The 19,713-nt window shown below is 54.0% G+C and overlaps 1 protein-coding gene across 1 annotated transcript in view; it reads right to left on the reverse strand.

The window, feature by feature from the left end:
* CMIP (c-Maf inducing protein) overlaps window positions 1-15,237 on the reverse strand; it is a 263,736-nt gene extending 248,499 nt beyond the window's left edge. Inside the window, exon 1 of the mRNA XM_010348655.2 lies at window positions 14,518-15,237. Coding sequence (XP_010346957.2) covers window positions 14,518-14,817 — 300 coding nt within the window. The 5' untranslated portion in view covers window positions 14,818-15,237. The remainder of the gene's footprint in view (window positions 1-14,517) is intronic.
* Between the last annotated feature and the right edge of the window lie 4,476 nt (window positions 15,238-19,713).

Raw genomic sequence — 19,713 nt, forward strand, 5'->3', positions numbered from 1 at the left:
GAATGGCTGAGCAGGGCCGGCCCTACGTACAAGCACCCACTGCAGCCCAGCGGGGATAAGATCAGCTGGGATCCCCTCGCGGAGTCCAGACCCAGGGCTGTGCTGGCCCGGACAGGGCGCCCTGCTTACCGCTGGGCTTCAGAAGAACCTCCAGCTGTTCATCTCTGCAATGCTCCCTGACCCCTATCCCTTCTCCAAGCTTGTGGACAGAACCTGCATGCAACTCCAGAACCTTCTTTTTTAATAGCTTTCCAGGGGATGGGGTTCAATCAGCTACAAAAAGCAGAGGGACCCACTGCCCAGCTCTGGGTGGGGCTTGGGTCAAGCAGATGAAGAAGCCCCTTTTAGAAGAGGGTTGACCCCCTTTCCTCCCTACTCCCTAATCTTCCTAGAAACTGTTTCAACTCAGACAGGGTGCAAGAAGGTTCTGAAGTCATTTTTCCTTACACCAAAACTTTCTAATGCTAATCTCTCTCTCTCTCTCTCATTGGCATGATGTAATTCCCCTTTTCAACAACCAGATCTCTCAAGTCCTGAGTCATCAGGACGAAGGCAGGGACAGCGAGAGGGAAGTCAGTTGGGAGGGATCAAAGGTAGGAGGGAGCTTGCCAATGCCTGAGCCAGCCGGGATTTCCTTCTGGGGCCCTGGGGTGCCATGGCCCACCAGCTCTTGGCCCCACACCATGCCAGACACGGGGCAGGGTTCCTAAAGCCCCTGCATCATTTTTCATCCCTCCTCTGGGCCAGTTCTGAAGAAACAACGTAACTGTAGGACAGTGCAGGGATTCCCAGCTCCATCATGTGCCAGCCCGGGTGGCCCCTGCCTGCTCAGAAAATGGGACCTCACAGGGTAGGTGTGATGATTAAATGAATGAACACTGCAGTCCTCAGCCAGGGGCAGTGTGGTCCCCAGGGACATGTGGCAGAGCCTTCTCACGACATGATGAGGGTTGTCAGAAGTGTGGGCTGGCAGCTGGTTGGTGGAGGCCAACCGAGAACAAACGTTCCTCCTGCTCCCTGGGTACCTATTGTCACCGGCACTCATTTAGGAGACAGGGTCAAGGGCTCCACCCCTCAAGGTTAATATGGGTGACTTCCAGGTGGTGGGATTCTGGGAGGACTGGTTTCCTTCTTAACTTTCTAAGATCGTCATCATTCCTGTATGATGGCTTCAGTTTTGCTTTTATAAGAGAGGGGAGGTAAATGAGTAGAGAAGGCAGAGAGGCAAAGGCACCCTGGGTGACCAGCTGGGGTGCTGCCGTGCCACAGGGGAGCAAACCCTGGCTCCGACTGGGGAAGGCAGCTCTGGAAAACCACTGATTGTGGAGGTGGGGGTCCAAGCAGAAAGAAGAGATGTGTGCCGAAGGTCAGAGGCCCCGGGAGTCGGGGCCAGAAGCCAGGTTGGGTGGGCAGTTCGCTCCAAGGTGGACTTTGGACTTCATGCTTGCTGTGGTCAAGTCTTCGCCTCAGGCCGAGCCAGAGCGCCCTGCAGGGTCAGGTGGTCTCAGGTAAGGAGGCTGAGGTGACTATCCCAAGTCCAACAAGGGCAGGCGAGAAGCCACCTTCTGCCACGGCTCCTCCGGAGACAGGTCTGCAGGAAGCTGGCCCAAGAAGCTCCAGGAGGGGGCCCCAGTCCAGTCAGGGTGGCTGCTCTGTCCACACACTCTCTTCTGCAAGGCTCTCCTCTCCACTCAGAGCCAGCCTGACCACTTTGGGCCTTTCTAACATTCTGCTTTGGAGCCTCAAACCCCTGCTCATCAGCCACATGCAGTGATACTCAGGAGCCAGACAGCCTGGGGTCAAATCTTGGCTCCACCATTATTATTACAAGTTGGGTAAGTAGAGACTTCTCCTCTCTGGGCCTCAGTTTGCTCATCTGGAAAATGGGGACAACGACAGCACCACTGCCCAGAGGCATCATGAGGACTGGATGAGTGCTCACCTGCACAAAGGGCTCAGAGTAGTGCCTGGCATACAACAGGCACCACGCAAGGGTTCGCTATCCTTGCTCAAACCCCACCAAGGAGTCATTGCGACGTCTGGAGGTCGTTCTGGAGCTAGGCTGCCCGTGTTCCAGTTGTATAACATTAAACTCTCGAGGTCTCAGTTTCCCGCTGCCTCCTCACAGAGCTGATGAGAGGATGAAACACACACATCTAAAGGTCCGATAATGGCTGGAGGAAATGATCACAATTACCCTGCGGTCCCTTCCACTCCACCTTGGATATCAATATCATCTGACTCTGGGCTGTGTCAGGCCCTGCTCGGACTCCCCGAGCTCAGTCGCCACCTCAGTCACCACCAGCCTGCTGGGACAGTTCAAGCTCTTCCATTTTCCCACGCTGAAGCAAGCCTCAGTCACAGCGTCAAGAAACGTGAACCAACCAGAGCAACAAACAGATGTCAACAAGTCACTGTTCCCCTTTCCAGCGGGCAGCCCTGTCCCCGTAACCCACCAGCTGAGACCCCACTACAGACACCAGGCAGAGCACCACTTCCGCAGCACCCAGAAGGTGCCCAACTGTGTCCCTGGCCGTGGGCTCATCCTGATGAAACCACCTTCCAGACAGCACAGGCCCGGGCTGGGCCTTCCCACCAGGCCTCCCTGAAGGTAAGGTTCAAGAAAGGGCCCCTGTGAGCCACAGCTCAGAAACCTCAGACCCGGGATCCGGAGTACCAGGGGCCTCTGGTGGAAGGCCCACCAGGAGCTCACCAGGCTGAGCCCAGCAGCCTGCCCCCATTACCATCACTCTTCACAGGCCACAGGGGTGGGCCAGGATTCCTGGGGCCTGTGTCCACACTGAGAAAGGCTGTGTACACCACGGCCGGGCCATGTGTTGGAGATACCACGCACTCCATCTCCTGCACACCCTCCTTCAGTACGGACAGAGGCCTGCCGGGTTACAAGGAAGTGGAGGGGCAGGGATCTGAACGTGCTCCTCCCTCTCCATGGCGCCCTCTCCCTTTCCAACAGGACAGACCTCCCAACTAGGCAAACTGTGCATTCATTCATCCAAAGAACGGCAGCTGAGAGGCCATGCCTCAGTGTCCCCATCAGGGAAATGGAGAGAGTAACAATATCTTACTAGGCTGTAGGGATCACTGATAGAACCTGCATAGCACAGTCCCTGGCAAGAGAGAACACTCATCACATACAAGTGACCACTGTGTGGTCACTACTGTGACTAACTGCCTGACCCTGGAGACTCAGAGATCCCTGTGCTCCTAAGGCTTCCAATCTGTGACATCCCAGCCTCCCGGCTGGCCAGCTACTCCTCAGTGTCTCTGCAATGTAAAGCACCAACCGCCCCGGAGAGCATGGGTTTACTCAGCAAACCACCCCACACTGGTAGAATGCCCTAGGAGGCGAGCCCACCTCTATCTTTAACTCCTATGCTGTCTTGTAGTGTCCACCCCATAAAAACTGCACAGACCCCCTGGAATGTGCCTGGCCACTCTGGCCTGTCCCTTTGCTCACAGTTCCCTCTGTCCATTTCTACCTCCCACCTGCCACCATTAAATACATCTGCGTCCACCCTACCTTTCCAGCCAGATGCCTGTCTCCTACAAGGAGGTCCTTCCTGAAACTACCCCCAAAATGGCGTCTCTTCCCCCATCCAAACACAAGACAAGACATAAACCTCTCTAAGGAACACACTTTGCTCTGTGGTGAATCAAAATTGTGATACCCCCATTTAACTATGGGTCCCTTGGGAGGGAAGAGTCTGTCTGACTTTCTAAGTGCCACGCCTGAGAGCTCACTACGCAAGCACAGCGCCCCGGAGCACTCACTTTGCAGAAACAACATCTGGTTTCAAGTTACACACCTAATGCTTACCCTTTATGAATAGTTGGCATTCAATTTCCCACCTCAGTTCCCTGAACTCTTTTGACAAAATGACAAAGGAGTATCTGTCAACCTTGGCAAATACTAAACTGATAAGCTCCCTTATTTCTCCCTGAGATGCTTCTGCAGGAGGCTGAAACAGTTCCATGTGTATCCAACAGGTGCATATACACTGACGGACGCAACAGACAAGGGGTCAGACCCAGCTTTGACACTAAACTCCACTTCCTCCCAGCGCTCTTTATGTGACATTCCATTAGAGCATCTGTAAAACGGGAATAAACACCCGCCCCACAGGACTGTTCTGGAAATTAAATGAGCACTGTGCCTGGCACACAGTAGGTATATAATAAGTATCGTTGTAACCAGGAACATATCGGTCCGTCTCTTAAAACAGATTTGCCTACCCTACTTGATTCCCCAAGCAAGCTTTGCTGACCTGCCACCAACCTCAAACCCAGGAACCAGACGAGACCATGGCCATGTGAATTCCTTTTCTAGGGAAGCAGCTTGGCTCTTGATACCCTGGACACCTCAAGGTCTGCTGCTGTGTCCTGAGGATCCTGGGCTGGGAGGAGTCATCGCTTCCATGCTCTCCTCTTCCTCCCGGACGCATGTGTAAACATGTTCCCCAGTCTTTCCCTGCTCACCACGTGGCTGCGTGTCTGAGTTCTGGCCAACTGAGCAGCCGGACCTACAAACTGCTTGGCTGTGGTGCTCCTCTTTCCGCATCCCTCCCACAACGAAGGACCTAGGGGAGCCCTGAGGGACTGCAAGAACGAAGCCACCCAGATGCCAGGGCCGCGAGTTACAGCGGCTAGCCTGCCTGGCGAACACACAGCCCCTTCCACACCCGTGGCTCCCCTTCCCTGAGGAACCTCGCACCAGTGCGTGTGGTGGTAAACAGGGGCACCTCGTCCACACAGGGAGCCAACATGGGACGGAGGACAGCCAGGCCTGGGTCTGCTCAGACTGTATGCTCTGATTTTTAGATATTCTGGACCACTAAGGAAACTGGCACTGGCCCAGGACACCCAGAGAAGCCAGCAGAAGTCCTGATGTGATCCTCCCTCTCCAAATGACCCCACCTGAGCTGGACACAGCCGGCGCAGCCCAGAAAGGGAAGCTCCCGGATCCGTCTGATTCCTGAACATTCCCCACACGTACCCAGGGACTGGACAACCCAGACTGTGTGCTTCCCTCCAAAGAGAGCTCACCCAGCACAATCAGTTGAGTCGGTCTCTCCACCCTATTTCTGACAGCAGCTTGAAAGCAGCAGAGCCACGAACAAAGGATGGCGTGGGAAGGAAGCAGTCTGGGTTTGAATCCCAGGTGGGCTGCTGAGCCAGTTGCAAGGGTCCTTGGGCCACACACTTCCCCTCACCTCTCCTCCACCAGCAAAACCAGAGGTGAATGAGACCACTAGTGTATTCTAGATCCTAGGATCTTTAGAGTGTAGTTATGGATGAAGGAAAGTGGTTTTAAAAATCCTGAAGGCTGGAGGCAGGACATGGTGGCTCACACCTGTAATCTCAGCACTTTGGAAGGCAGAGGTAGGCAGATCACAAAGTCAGGAGTATGACGTCTGGGCAATACGGTGAAACCCCATCTATACTAAAAATCTTTAAAAATTAGCCAGGCGTGTTGATGCATGCCTGTAATTCCAGCTACTCGGGAGGCTAAGGCAGGAGAATTGCTTAAACCCGGGAGGTGGAGGCTGCAGTGAGCTGAGATCGCGCCACTACACTGCAGCCTGGGTAACTCCATCTCAGGAAAAAAAGAAAAATGTCCTAAAGGCCGGGCACGGTGGCTCAGGCCTATAATCCCAGTACTTTGGGAGGCCAAAGAAAGTGGATCATGAGGTCAGGAGATTGAGACCATACTGGCTAACACAGTGAAACCCGCCTCTACTAAAACTATAAAAAGTAGCTGGGTGTGGTGGCACTTGCCTGTAGTCCCAGCTATTTGGGAGGCTGAGGCAGGGGAATTGCTTGAACCCAGGAGGTAGAGGTTGCAGCGAATCGAGATCACACCACTGCACCCCAGCCTGGGTGACAGAGTGAGACTACATCTGAAAAAAAAAAAAAAAATCTGCTGGGCTTTGTCATTTAAGAGTCTTTTAAAGCACTGCTACAGAGCTATTCTTTGCTATTTATTGGGAGGTAGCCAGGTTTGCAAAAAAAACAAAAGAAAAACACACAACAGAAGCAACAGAATGGAAGCTTTAGGGGCAAGGAGCTGCCTGTGTCCCTGGCACCTAGCACCTTGTACGTGCTCATTAATTTTTTATATAGACAACAGCAGCTCCGGAGAGCAGGGGGAAGGAAACTGACAATCAGAGAGCATGTACTAGGTACCAGCCACTTTACCGGGTGATTTCTAAATGAGATTGCCTGCCTCAGGGCCTTTGTACTTGTCGTTGCCCTACCTGGAATGCTCCTCCCCCTGAAGTCCTATGCCCCCATCCCTGACCACTTTGTACAAAGCAGTCCACCACTCGCTCCACCCACCTGCCTACTTGCTTTTCTCCAGGATCACGGTCATCAGATTTTATCATCACTTGCTTTTCTTTCTTTCTTTCTTTTTTGAGATGAAGTCTCGCTTTTGTCCCCCAGGCTGGAGTTCAATGGCGCGATCTCCACTAACTGCAACCTCCGCCTCCCAGGTTCAAGCTCTTCTCCTGCGTCAGCCTCCCGAATAGCTGGGATTACAGGTGTGTGCCACCATGCCAGACTAATTTTGGTATTTTTAGTAGAGATGGGGCTTCACCATGTTAATCAGGTTGGTTTCAAACTACTGACCTTGTGGTCTGCCCACTTGGCCTCCCAAAGTGTTGGGATTACAGGCGTGAGCCACCACGCCCTGATAATTTTTTTATTCTTAGTAGAGACAGGGTTTCTTTGTATTGGCTTGGCCTAATTACTTGCTTTTTTTTTTTTTTTTTTTTTTTTGAGACGGAGTTTCGCTCTTGTTACCCAGGCTGGAGTGCAATGGCGCGATCTCGGCTCACTGCAACCTCCGCCTCCTGGGTTCAGGCAATTCTCCTGTCTCAGCCTCCTGAGTAGCTGGGATTACAGGCACACGCCACCATGCCCAGCTAATTTTTTGTATTTTTAGTAGAGACGGGGTTTCACCATGTTGACCAGGATGGTCTCGATCTCTTGACCTCATGATCCACGCGCCTCGGCCTCCCAAAGTGCTGGGATTACAGGCGTGAGCCACCGTGCCCGGCCACTTGCTCTTAACGTAGTTGTCTGTCACCCACTCCCACCAACACAGGCTCCACAAGAGCAGGCTTTTGTGTTCTTCCAAGTGCCTAGAATGGTGATACTTACCTGCTGAATGAGGGCATGAAGGCACCGCGGGGCCTCACCTCACTTATCCTCACATCAATGCTAAGAGGAAGTGTCTCTGATCCTCACTTTACAGATAAGGACACAGGCCAGGCGGCCCGCCCATGGTCACCTCTCGGGACACGGCTGAGGCAGGATTCAAGCTCCCCTGTCTGATTTCAGAGTCCAGGTCCTCGCCCCCCATTCCACTGGGTCTGCCTGGGGTTCTCTTCCTGTGGCCTCACTGCATACCCCAGAACACACGGAAGGTAAGGAAATGGCTACTGAAGTCAGGAACCAGTGTCAGCACCAGAAGTATTTTCTCTGCCATCTCCTTTGCCTCAATACACACACCAAACACCTCCCCCACATGCACATCGGTTAGGACTCTGCTGATGTAAGCGAAGCTTCCTTTCAAAACGGGCACAGTCTCCCATGCTGCCTGTTGAATACACTGGGTGGCTCATCACCAGAGCCAGGGGCAAGAGAAATTCTCACTTCCTCTCTTTCTCCACCATGGGGCTGGGTGGCCTGGCTTCCATCCTCAGAAAGCTGAAAGTTGGGGAAAAGAAAATGATGCTCTCAGGTGGAGCTACATAGACCCTTGTCCTGGGGGTGGAGATCAGCGTGTCTTTGTCAGAGTCCCCTGGTCAGCTGCAATCCTTCAGCTCCAGGGGAAACCAAGTGGCCAGACCCTCTGAGGGGTATCCCTGGTTGGTGACCCGTAGTCAGACAAAAGCATGACTCCTGGTAGCAACAACTCCAGGCAACACTGCCCTTCCCTCTTCAAGAAGAGGCTCGGCTCCCCCCTCCCAAAGAATTAGGCAAAAGAGCATGCAAACTATCAAAATAGAGACAACTCCACGCATAAAAATAGGAAATGTCTTCTTTGAAGGAACAAGACTGTATCAGTCCATTTGGACTGATAAAGACATACCCGAGACTGGGCAATCTACAAAAGAAAGGGGTTTCATGGACTCACAGTTCTACGTGGCTGGGAAGGCCTCAAGATCATGGTGGAAGGTAAAAGGCACGTCTCACATGGTGGCAGACAAGAAGAGAATGAGAGCTAGGCGAAAGGGGTTTCCTCGTATAAAACCATCAGATCTGGTGAGACTTATTCACTACCATGAGAATGGTATGGGGAAAACTGCCCCCACGGTTCAATTATCTCCCACCAGGTCCCTCCAACATAAGGGAATTATGAAAGCTACAATTCAAGATGAGATTTAAGTGGGGACATTTTTTGATATCCAAACCATATCAAAGAGGCTGGGAGTAACCTCAATGCCCAACAATATGGGAGGGTCTACCTCATCACCGTAGCTACACCACTCTAACAGAACGCTATGCCACAGTGAAAGAGAACAGGGCAGCTGCACACCGATGAAGGGTCTCCGAAACACTCTGTCCAGTGAAGAACCATGGTGGACTGCTGTGTGCCCATGTCCAGATACACAAGAAATGAGCGGCAGCGCTGGCTTCCAAGGAGGGCCACTAGGGGCTGCGCCGGCACTGAGTAAGAGAAGCTTCATTTTCCATTACATGCCTTGATGTACTAATCAAATCTACTTGATGCATATCAAGTAGAGTTTTTCCATTTTTTTAATGTCTTTTTAAGAAGCTACACTATGCCCCCCAAGGAATTTTTCTTAAACTGCTTGCAACAATTTCACTGCCTTATACCAACGAGACCTGCTAAATACCCCTAACTTTCCTCAGTACACTGTTCATCTCGAGGAACTCTCTGGAGACCACCCATTTTTAGGTAACAATAATCCCTTCCATTTATACGGAATGTCATGAAGCTGTTTCAGGGCAATTAGCAAAACAGGAATTGGAATCCTGGTCACTGTATGCGGACTATACTAGAAGGTGCTTATCCATCCTCTGCAATCCTTACAGCAACCCTAGACATGAGGTGCTCCTCCCTAAGGATGGAGAAAAAACAAGGCCCAGCAAAGGAAAATGAAGCGCCAAAAGTCACACAGCCAGGAAACGGCACCGTCCAAACCCAGATGCAGAGCCAGGAGACCACAAAGCCCAAGTTTGTTTGGCCCCACAGCAGAGATGCCCTATGCCAGGGCGCCTCACTTAATCTCATGTATTCCTTTAATCAAAGGTGTAAGCTGACCCCCCTGCAATGTCCATACCAAGAAAACACCAATCGGGTACCCTCAAGACAAGTCAGCCCTCACTGGCAACAGCTGAGGTGCCCTGAGACAGCTTTGTCTTCTACCAAGTCCCCCTGTGCCCTGCCCAGGACAGTGCCCCAGAAATGCCCTCTCTCACTGCCAGGTGAGAAACTGAGGAGTATGCAGGGCCATCACACCAGCAACCTGTGGGCCCAGGAGCCCAAGCCAGCAGCAGCTGACACCTCTGTCACCTGCTTGCAGGAAAGCTCAGCCGCATGCAGTGAAATTCCTTCTACCTGGACTGGCACAATGTTGCCATGGCCAGAACAGGCATCTCAGATTACACCAGGCAAATGGCAGCATCAAAACTTACTCCCTCCTTAAAATGCACTGACTTACTACAGCCTGGGGAAGGCAGACCACATCTGTGGTTTACAGAGAATTTTGACTTTTTCTCCTCTCTGTCTCAGCCCCTCCCCTCTACCACCTCCCATCAGACAATTTGTCTAGAAAAAAATTTTGATACACTCCAAAATCCTCCTATGACAAAAGGCATGAAAAGGGTTGGGGGGGAAATCTCTGTGTTTACTGCCACAAAAAACATCAAATAAATTGGCCCGGTGCGGTGGCTCAAGCCTGTAATCCCAGCACTTTGGGAGGCCAAGGCAGGTGGATCAAGAGGTCAAGAGATCGAGACCACCCTGGTCAACATGGTGAAACCCCGTCTCTACTAAAAAAAAATACAAAAAATTAGCTGGGCATGGTAGCGCATGCCTGTAATCCCAGCTACTCAGGAGGCTGAGACAAGAGAATTGCCTGAACCCAGGAGGCGGAGGTTGCGGTGAGCCGAGATCAGGCCATTGCACTCCAGCCTGGGTAACAAGAGCGAAACTCCATCTCAAAAAATAATAATAATAAATCAAATAAATTAAAGGCGGCAGGGCACGGTGGCTCACTCCTGTAATCCCAGCACTTTCGGAGGCCGAGGCAGGCAGATCACCTGAGGTCAGGAGTTCAAGACTGGCCTAGCCAACATGGTGAAACCCTGTCTCTATTCAAAAATAAAATAAAATAAAATAATAAATTAAAGGCAGGCTGGGCACATGGGGGGAAGGAGGTGTAAGTGACAAAAGTGAAAAAGCAATTAACATGCATGCATGTGCACACAGATGAGTTCTCATGGGATTTGTGACTAACCTGGAAGACACAGATTTTAATTTTCAAGTAGAAACCAAGCCATCTAGATGTGTAACTCTTTGCTCAGCAAGTGACACACAGTAGGTATGCAATAAGCATGTGCTAAACAAAGTCCTAGTTCAGACAACGGCTGCTCCCCACCAAGAAAACACCAGACTAAAGAAACCGATGAGAATGAAGGCGGCTTCTCCTTTCTCATCCATAACAAGATGCCCGGAAACATTTCAATCAAACAGTGGAATGGTGAAAATTTAAAAACAAGCCACTGATGAGTTATGGCTTCGGAATAAAGAACACTATTGTCACCTGTGCCCTAACCACTGTTTGGTAAATCAATAAAGGACTTTCTGACTGGATCCACCATTCTGAAATACCGTGTGCCACAATGTCTCAAAAGCAAGATGAAATAAAAGGTAAGCAGCTAATTTGTACTTCTCTGGTGCAGAAGAAACAAAGCCTAGAGACAAAGCCCTCTGCCCACAGACATACATGTCTAGCAGGTGATCAAATTCAACCCAGAGACAAGAACAGCAAAACGGATTCTGGTCCTGCTGAACCCAGCCACTTATGCAGAACCCCTGGCTGCCCTGGCTGTCACTTACAACTGACAACACCATCACCAGCGATGAAGAGCCAGTGAGGCCCAGGGACTGACAAATTTGAGTAGGAAGAGAGAATGGGGCACCACATTCAGGCCACAGCCTGGGCAGATGGGCCCTTCCCCACAAAGGTGCTGTCCTGGGTCGCCCAGGAAGGGGGCCCTGGCCTCCCGATCTCCCCTCCTAAGTCAGCTGTCGCCTGTCTGCTTCCTCCTTTGTTTATGAGCGTTTCAGATCCAAAGTCTCCAAGCACAGGTTCATCAGACCTGGCAGCCATCACAAGCTACGTTAGGCACGCTGTTCGCTCTGCAAGGATTTAATCAGTAACTGGCCCAGGAGACCAGGGCAGGGCAAGCTCTGACCTGATCCCACAGGAGGCAAAGTTTACAGGCAGGCCAGCTGGGTGAGGCTGGTGGCTCCTCCCGTAAGACAACCTGGAGGGGTGTCAGGTCCCTGGACCCCAGACTAAAAGGTCTACCTAGCTGTGTCACCCACCAGCTGGGACTGGGAGCTCCAGTATGCTTGCATCCCAGCCTGATGCAGCTGTGCTCCTGGAAGCCTGGTCTTAAATCTCTCACGATTCATTTAATTGGATCAATGGAGACAGGCTGCAGAAGGTTTGAGCAAAAAAGAGTATTTAGTTTGTTTATTGGTTTGACTCCATATCAATCACTCTGGGTCTTGTTTCTGAAGCCCATGCAATTAACCAGATATTTACCAGATGACTCTGAGTTAGGCTGTGTAGACAGCTTAAAATACGGATGATTGATATTTTAAGAAGGGTATGACTCTACAGGAAACATACTTGGTATACCAGCAGCTCAGGCCTGGGCCAGGGGCTGCTGCGAAGCCACAGGACTGCAAAGGGTTTTTGTTGTAGGGAACGGCACTCGAATTCACCTTTGTTTCAATTGGATTCATATTTCTCAATAGAGTGCTTGGGCCGCACTATAAAACGCAGACAGATTACATAATGCCCAGGCCTCAGGGAAACCCCACAGGGGCGCCTCTGCTTCCCCGAGAGCCTGGACACCAACCAGGTGTCTCATGATGGGACAAGGGCCCTGGTGGCAGTCCCAACCTCACCTCTGCCCTGGAGGCCAGCGCTCCAGCCAGGCCAGCCCTCACAGCCCCACCTCCACACTCACAGGCCCTGGGGCAAGGTGCCCCCCCACCCCCACCCCTCCCCCACCCCTCCCCCCCACCCACCGTGGAGCCCACCGGGGCAAGGGCAAGACATAAGGACACCCCCTGCCTGCAGGGCTTGGTGATGAAAGGCAACGGAAAGGGGATTAAGCCAGCCCATCGGACACTTCCTGGTAGCTCCTGTTGCCACATTTCCTAACGCCAGAGCAAGGCTCTGCCAAGAGGAATCTTGCTCCGTGGGTACGCCTCAGTCCCCAGTACCAGACAGGTGCTCTCCAGAGAGCTCTACCATAGGTGACACACACCTGGGCTGGCAGAGGTAAGCTAGGGGCCTCTGGCTATTCAGGTCTTTCTTCCTTTCCTCTCTCTGAGACATACCTCTTGAGCAATCGGAGGTAAGTGGGGAGCCATTAGCCTCACAAACTGAGGACAGTAGCAGCGGGACACTCACTCTTGGCTTCTTCCAAGGGAAGCAGGGGCTTGGCCTGGCCTTCCCATGGCAGGTCACTGTCCCTTCTTCTAACCATTTTCCTCCCCCCTCAACTCCTCTTCATTTTGTGGGGTGGAAGAGAAAAAAAAATCCTCCTGTGCCAGGTGAAAATTCTGAAGCCAGATCTGAGGTCTCCAGATCCCAGGCAGAGGGTTCCGTGGTCACCAGTTCCTCCCCATATCAGAAACAATCTGTACTGGCAAATTTGGGAAGGCAGGCTCTCCCTCCATCCATTGGAAAGCCCAACACTGAGGCATGCGTCGTGGGACAGGCTCGAGAACATGCACCAGCCTGACTGGGGGACTGGACCGCCTCCTGACGACCAGCAATTCTCCCTGAGAAAGGAGTCTTTGCAGATATTGCACCAACGTGCCCACAAGAAAGATAAAATAGGTGCTCTAAGCACGTCGGACCCCAAATTCAGAATAAAAGTCCTCGAGCACTGCAACGCTCTGAGGTAGGGGGTGGGGGTTGATTCCAGAAGTAGGATTCTTCAGCTAACTTTTTCCCCCCTCCCCATTCCTTGGGGCATGTGTCATGGCCTGTGACACACCGCCAAGGGAACATGGATGCCGGGGAAATGTCTACACACGCTACACGTTTGTGACATGCCATGTAAGCGACACCCTGTTTCCTGGCTGGGTTTTCTTGGCACAGGTGTGGGCAGGCAGTGGACTCGGCCCCCTCCCACTGTGCTTAGTAAACAGGATCACGGTGGCCCCAAGGGGGAGTGTGCATTCTAGGGAGGACAAGCCACCCCTCCAAAGAGGATGGGACCCCCACGGCAAGGCTCAGGCCCAAACCACAGCCGGTATTTCAAACTGTCCTTGTTTCAAAACACAAAGCATCCTGTTCAAGCTCCTACCCGCCACCCCCACTCTCCCCCTGACCCCACCATAGCTGTCTTTCTCCACGTACGAAGAAGGCCACCATTTGCAGATCTGATTTCAGAAAAGATCAATGGTTTCTCCTCTCCGACTCATCCAGCTGACCCAGTCCTAGCCATGTCTTTAAAAACAATAACAAAATTAAACCTCCAGCAACAAAACACGCACGTCTACACACACTCTACAGACAATGCCGGACCGGGGCTCGACCAAGCAGATCCCAAGCTAGAGCTCGACCCCCGCTGGGTCCTGAGATATTCCAGGACTACTGCCCCCTCCCCCTCCACTTCCAACCTCCCAATGTGCGAATCAGATTTTCAGAAAGGGAAGCACTTCGTTCTGCCTGCCAGCCCTGGCAGGAAAGAGAATAAAGGACGGGTAAACCAGAGAGAGGAACTGGCTTCTGGAAATTCTTTGGGTTTGGGGTTTCGAGGTTTTGTTGAGTTGGTTTTTTTTTTTTTTTAATTTGAGAGGTGGTGTTTTGTTTTCCCCTCCCCCACCCCTCAGATCCAGATGGGCCAGGGGCTTCCAGAGACCAGAACCCCGGCCACCATCAGGGCCCAGCGTCAGATCCATCCCCCGGTCCCAGCCACCAGAAACACAAGAGCTGGGGGCAGAAGGTCCCCAGGCACCCAGCCTGAGGGTGGGCTGAGTCCCCAGAATTCTAAGGGTCTCTCCCGAGCCCGGCCGGCTGGTCTGGGCTTCAGCCTCCAAAATCGAGCCCCGCGAGCAGGCCAGGAGCGGGGCGCCCCGGTTCTCCCCGCCACCCCCCACCCACCGCCCCCCAGGCCCTGGGCTCCAGGTGCAGCGCCGGGGGGCAGCCAGGGAGGGCGCATCTCGGGCCCCGAGGGGAGGCGGGGGTGCAGCCGCGCAGAGCCACTCACCGTGGCGGACGCCAGGCTGTTGTCGGCCAGCGTTAGGTGGTGCGGCTCCCAGCGCCTCAGGAATTTCGAGGTGAGGATCTTGCTGAGAAAGGTCCGCGGGTGCCGGATGACACAGACCTGAATGTCGCCCTCCTGCAGCAGTTTGTACCTCATCCCGTTGCAAAGCAGAAGAGCCCGGCGGCAGGGCACGGCGCCCATCTTCGTGCCCTCGGGGGCCGACACGTCGCCCCCCAGCAGCGGCTTGGTCTCCTCGATCTGCCGGGGGTCGCCGCCGCCGCCGGAGCTGCTGGTCACATCCATGGCCGCGCCGGGAGAGGGGGCTGGGGGCGGGGAGAGGGGGCTGTCCTGGGCTGCTGGGGCGGCGGGGCCCCCGGATCCGGCGGCCCGCACCCCCCCACCCCCCGGGAAGGTGGGGGGGTGTGGGGCTGGGGGCGCCTGCAGGGGAGGGGGCGCTGCCCGCGGGGGGCGGCGCGTGCGGCGGGCTGGGCCGGCCTCGGCGCTTCCTGCGGGGCTCCCGGCTTCCTCCTAGCTCGTCGGGTGCATGACCGCGGCGGCGGACCTGGCTCGGCGGGCGGCGGGGAGGGGCGGGGGAGGCCGAGGGCGGGCCGGGGCCGGGCTCGGAGGGCGGGCGCCGGGGCGGGGGCGGGTGTGTCTCGGGGCCCCGCGCCGCCGCGCGCGTGTGTACGGAGCGTGTGTCCGCGCGGCCGTCCGGGCGAGAGTGGCCGCGGGCGGGGCGGGCCGCGCTCTGGGCTCGCGGAGCCCGGGGCGCCCGCGCGATTGGTCCCCGCGGGGTCATGTGCCCGCCCCTCTGACGTCAATGGCGGCAACGGCGGCGGCCGCGGCAGCTTCGGCCTCTCGCCGGCGGAGTCCGCGGTCCGGGCGGGGTCGCGGCCCGCGACGGGAAGGCGCGGCCCGACGTGGGGTGGGGGGGGCGGCCCCTGGGGAGGGGGCTGGGGCGGGTGAGCCCCGCCGGGCCCGGCCCGCCCCGCCCGGAATGTGGGGAGGGGGCGGGGCGCGTGACGTCACGCCAGCCGCGCCCCCGCGTGTGCCCGGGCGGGAGCCGAGCTCCGCGGCCCGAGCCAGGGGACCCGCGCCTCGCCCGACTCGCCGCCCCCGGGCCGGACTCGGACAGGAAAATGAGGGCACTCGAGGGCCGGGGCTGGGTGGCGTGGCGGGGGTGAAGCCCGCGAACTCTGACGCCCCCTCCGCGGCCCAAGCTGCCCAGCGGGCTGGCCAGGTGGGGCCGTGGGACGGGGACCCCTCCCCATTGCCGGTGTCCCCGCGGTGATCGGGAGGATGAGCCCACCCTGCCCTGTCTCTCCCTGCGGGACACGGTAGGCTTCGAACTCCTGGCCTTTTACGTTTGCCTCGGGGGTCCTCAAACCTTCTGGAGAAAAGGGATGGCCCGCCATCCCCCTTCTTAATTCTCTTCCTGGACACAGAGCCTCTTCCAGGACCCCAGTTAAAGCCCCGCAACCTACACAGCCACCCCCTCTTGTGCGTACCCCAGCAGCTCCCCCTACTTTACCTTCCCTGGAACCCCACCTGGTCATTTTATCACTGAGTTCACAGGCCCGGCACCAGTCCCGTATCTCTTGTGACCCAGGGCATCAGGAACTGCAGCCTGGATGCAGAAAGCTCCCTTTCTGCCATCACAAACAGCAGGCACCTAAGGCCACCTCGCAAATGCTCAGCTCCTCATCCAGGTTTTCTTACCTCCACGTGCTCCTGCAGCTAATAACGTTTAAATCCCAGATTTTTGCCTTTGGAAGTGAAGGTGTCTCTGGAGTGAATACATGAATGCATGCAGCGTGTGCTGAATTGCGTCGTGAACACTGCGGAATATCCACACAGCATCTGTGTCATTGGTGGAAATTATTCACACTCCACTCTCCCAAGAACAGCCATCATGAAGGTGCTCCCCAGGGGACCCTCTCCCTGAGCCTGGTCAGGGTTTCAGGCAGGCAGTGAAAGGCAGGTCCCAGCCTACATCCCTTACCAAAGAAGACTCACGTCCAGCCTGCCCAGGATATGGGCAAAGTTGTTCTCTGTACCCTGGGGAAGGCACAATTAGGTTAGAAAATTAGAAATACATTAACTCCCCACAATTTGCTGCCATTTCCTTCAAGTTTGGCCTTGAACAGCCTTGAGAAAACCACTAAGCATGAAGGGGCAAGACCAACATATTTAGGTGTCGGGGGTGGTTGTGGCCAAGAAACCCCTGAGTCCATGAAGGAGGTAGGATTAGGTTCTTTGTTCAAATCTTGATTGAGCTCCTGCTGTTTGCTGGTCACAGGCCAGGCACTAGGGTATTACTAGTAATGGCTATAATCACCACAGTGACCAGGGACTTCCTATGTGCTAAGAATTTTGTATGCACACACCATTTTGTTCTCACAGTAGCCGTATGACACAATGTACTGTCCTCATCCTCAACCACAAAGCATGGAGATCAGAGTCCAGAACAGTAACAGGCATTGACCACACTGTGCTTGGTGCTCTAGGAACAGAAAGGGGATGTCTAACCCAGTGTGAGTGAGGGGGAACCAGGGTACTCCAAGAGTTCTTTAGGAATCAAGTATAGAAGGGGGCAGGTGCTCCAGGAAGAGAGGATGGCTCCTACCAAGGCAAAGAGATGGGAGGATGCTCAGCTTGTCCAGGAAACTGCACTCACCTGCGATGGATGGAGTGCGAGGTGCCTGGAGGAGGTGGGGCACAGATTTAGGCGGGGAGCAGGCAGAGCCCTAAAATGCAGACACGGACCAGAGCAGTGAGGAAACACCACATGGGCCATGCAAAGGAGGGACTTGTACATGGTGGCTTCAAAAGGCTGCAGTGTGGCATGGACGAGCCTTGCAGAGGAGTAACCTAGAGCCAAGGAGGCCAGTGAGGAGACTTCCATCCCTACCTTCCCGGACAGAGAGAAGCAGCAGGGGCTGGCACAAAGCCACTGGGTGGAGTAGCCCAGTGGCAGGCAGAGCAGCTGCTGTCCACTTGGGGGGCATCTCTGACATGCCCCTAACCATACAGGGCACAAAACTCCAATAGAAGGAGGAGATTTACCAGGACACAAATCCCTGATATATTCGAGGACCATCCCAGACATCCTCAATGCAGTGTAACACACTGATTGATTTGCAAACATCAGGACATACCCTGGTGATGGCCAGATAATATGCAGGAGGCCTTACATATTTGTTCTCATTTCTTCCTCCTCACCAGCCTAGGAGGTAGGAACTATTACCAGCCCCATCTTAAGAGTGAGGAAGTTGAGGTTCTGATAGGGTCAGCTCACTATCAGGATTCAGCCGCGGTTTGAACCTGAGATTCTGTTCGACCTCAAATTCCAAGTGCTTGCCACTCTTCTGGGGATTTAGGGAGACATGTACCAATTATATATGTCTTTGCAATGTTGTCCTGAGCAGGCATTTAGACAGTATTAAATTCAATCAACATCATCTTTAAATAACAGTATTTCTTGGCCGGGTGTGGTGGCTCACGCATGTAATCCCAGCACTTTGGGAGGCATGCAGATTACCTGAGGTCGGGAGTTCGAGACTGGCCTGATCACATGCAGAAAACCCATCTCTACTAAAAATACAATATTAGGCCGGGCGCGGTGGCTCAAGCCTGTAATCCCAGCACTTTGGGAGGCCGAGGCAGGTAGATCACAAAGTCAAGAGATCAAGACCATCCTGGTCAACACGGTGAAACCCTGTCTCTACTAAAAATACAAAAAATTAGCTGGGCATGGTTGCGTGTGCCTGTAATCCCAGCTACTCAGGAGGCTGAGGCAAGAGAATTGCCTGAACCCAGGAGGCACAGGTTGCGGTGAGCCGAGATCGTGCCATTGCACTCCAGTCTGGGTAACAAGAGCAAAACTCCATCTCAAAAAAAAAAAAAAATACAAAATTAGCCAGACATGGTGGCACATGCCTGTAATCCCAGCAATTTGGGAGGCTGAGGCAGGAGAATCCCTTGAACCTACCTCAACGCAGAGGTTGGAGTGAGCCAAGTTTACGCCATTGCACTCCAGTCTGGGCAACAAGAGGGAAACTCTGTCTCAAAAAACGTATATATATTCTTGAATATAGTTTCAAATCAGTGAAATGGAGCCCCCAAGACACTACAAGGAAAGTTCCTGAGGGAAGAAGCCAGAAGCCCCTGTCTGGCAACAGCGCTAGCTCAGTGAGTGGACAAAGCTGGGGCACAGCAAATACACAGTGACTGGTTGTCAACACATACTCCTTGGTGCTTAGTAAAGGAAGGTCCAGCCACAGGATTGGGTCAGTAAGTTGCAGGGGATGAGATGGTATGGCGTTAGTACTCGGTCTGTGACAGTGTGACAGTCGAGTCCACAGCCTCCTTGACTGGGACTTGGGTAACTCATTGCAGAGCCCCTCCACCTTCCACTATCCCAGGCTCCTGACCTAGAAAGGAATCTGAATCCAGCCATCAGATTCCATCAGAAGTCCCATCCCTGGAGCTCCCCAAATTATAGGAGGCACACACCCATCGAGTTCCCATAGATGGACCAGGTCTCTGAGTCAAGTTCAATGCCCCAGAACTCCAAATCCTCCAAAGAATGGTCTGAGCCCCTGAGAGTCTCCCTGTCCAACACTGAACTTGAAAAGCTTACGGAGTAGCAGGAAGGGCAGTGGTTCATGCACCCTTCACTCCCCTCGGGCTCCCACAGGCTTGTTCACTAACCAAAGGCCAATTCACCAGACAAACCTGTCATTTTCTGCATTCTTTGCTGGTGGTGCCGCCTTGTTTGAGCCAGGTTCCAAAGGATGATGTCTGCCCTCACCTGAATTACCACTTTCATTCAGTAGCCCACTGTGGGGTCACCCCTGGCCGCACTAATGGAGGACTCACTCGGTCAAGCTCAGTGCTAGGAGCTGGGATGCCACGGTGAACAGACAGTAAAGTGTCTTCATGGGCACAGTCTCCACTCGAGTTCTCCATGATGTCCCCTGTAGCTATCTCAGAAAGGAAAGACACACCCACTACCCAGGCAGGCATTAAGGAATCTGATGAGGTAGCAAAGTCCCTGTTGGGGAGGAGCCCAGGAAAGGTCGGCCTGAGGCCACCTTCCAGCAGCCATACCTGTAAGTGGATGTGCTCCTGCTGCCGTGAGGGCAGCGTTTTATGTGCGATGGATCTTTAGTACCCAACAATGTCCTCATATAGGCG

The sequence above is a fragment of the Saimiri boliviensis genome, chromosome 1 (genome assembly GCF_048565385.1).
Source record: "Saimiri boliviensis isolate mSaiBol1 chromosome 1, mSaiBol1.pri, whole genome shotgun sequence".
In the NCBI taxonomy this organism is placed as follows: domain Eukaryota; kingdom Metazoa; phylum Chordata; class Mammalia; order Primates; family Cebidae; genus Saimiri; species Saimiri boliviensis.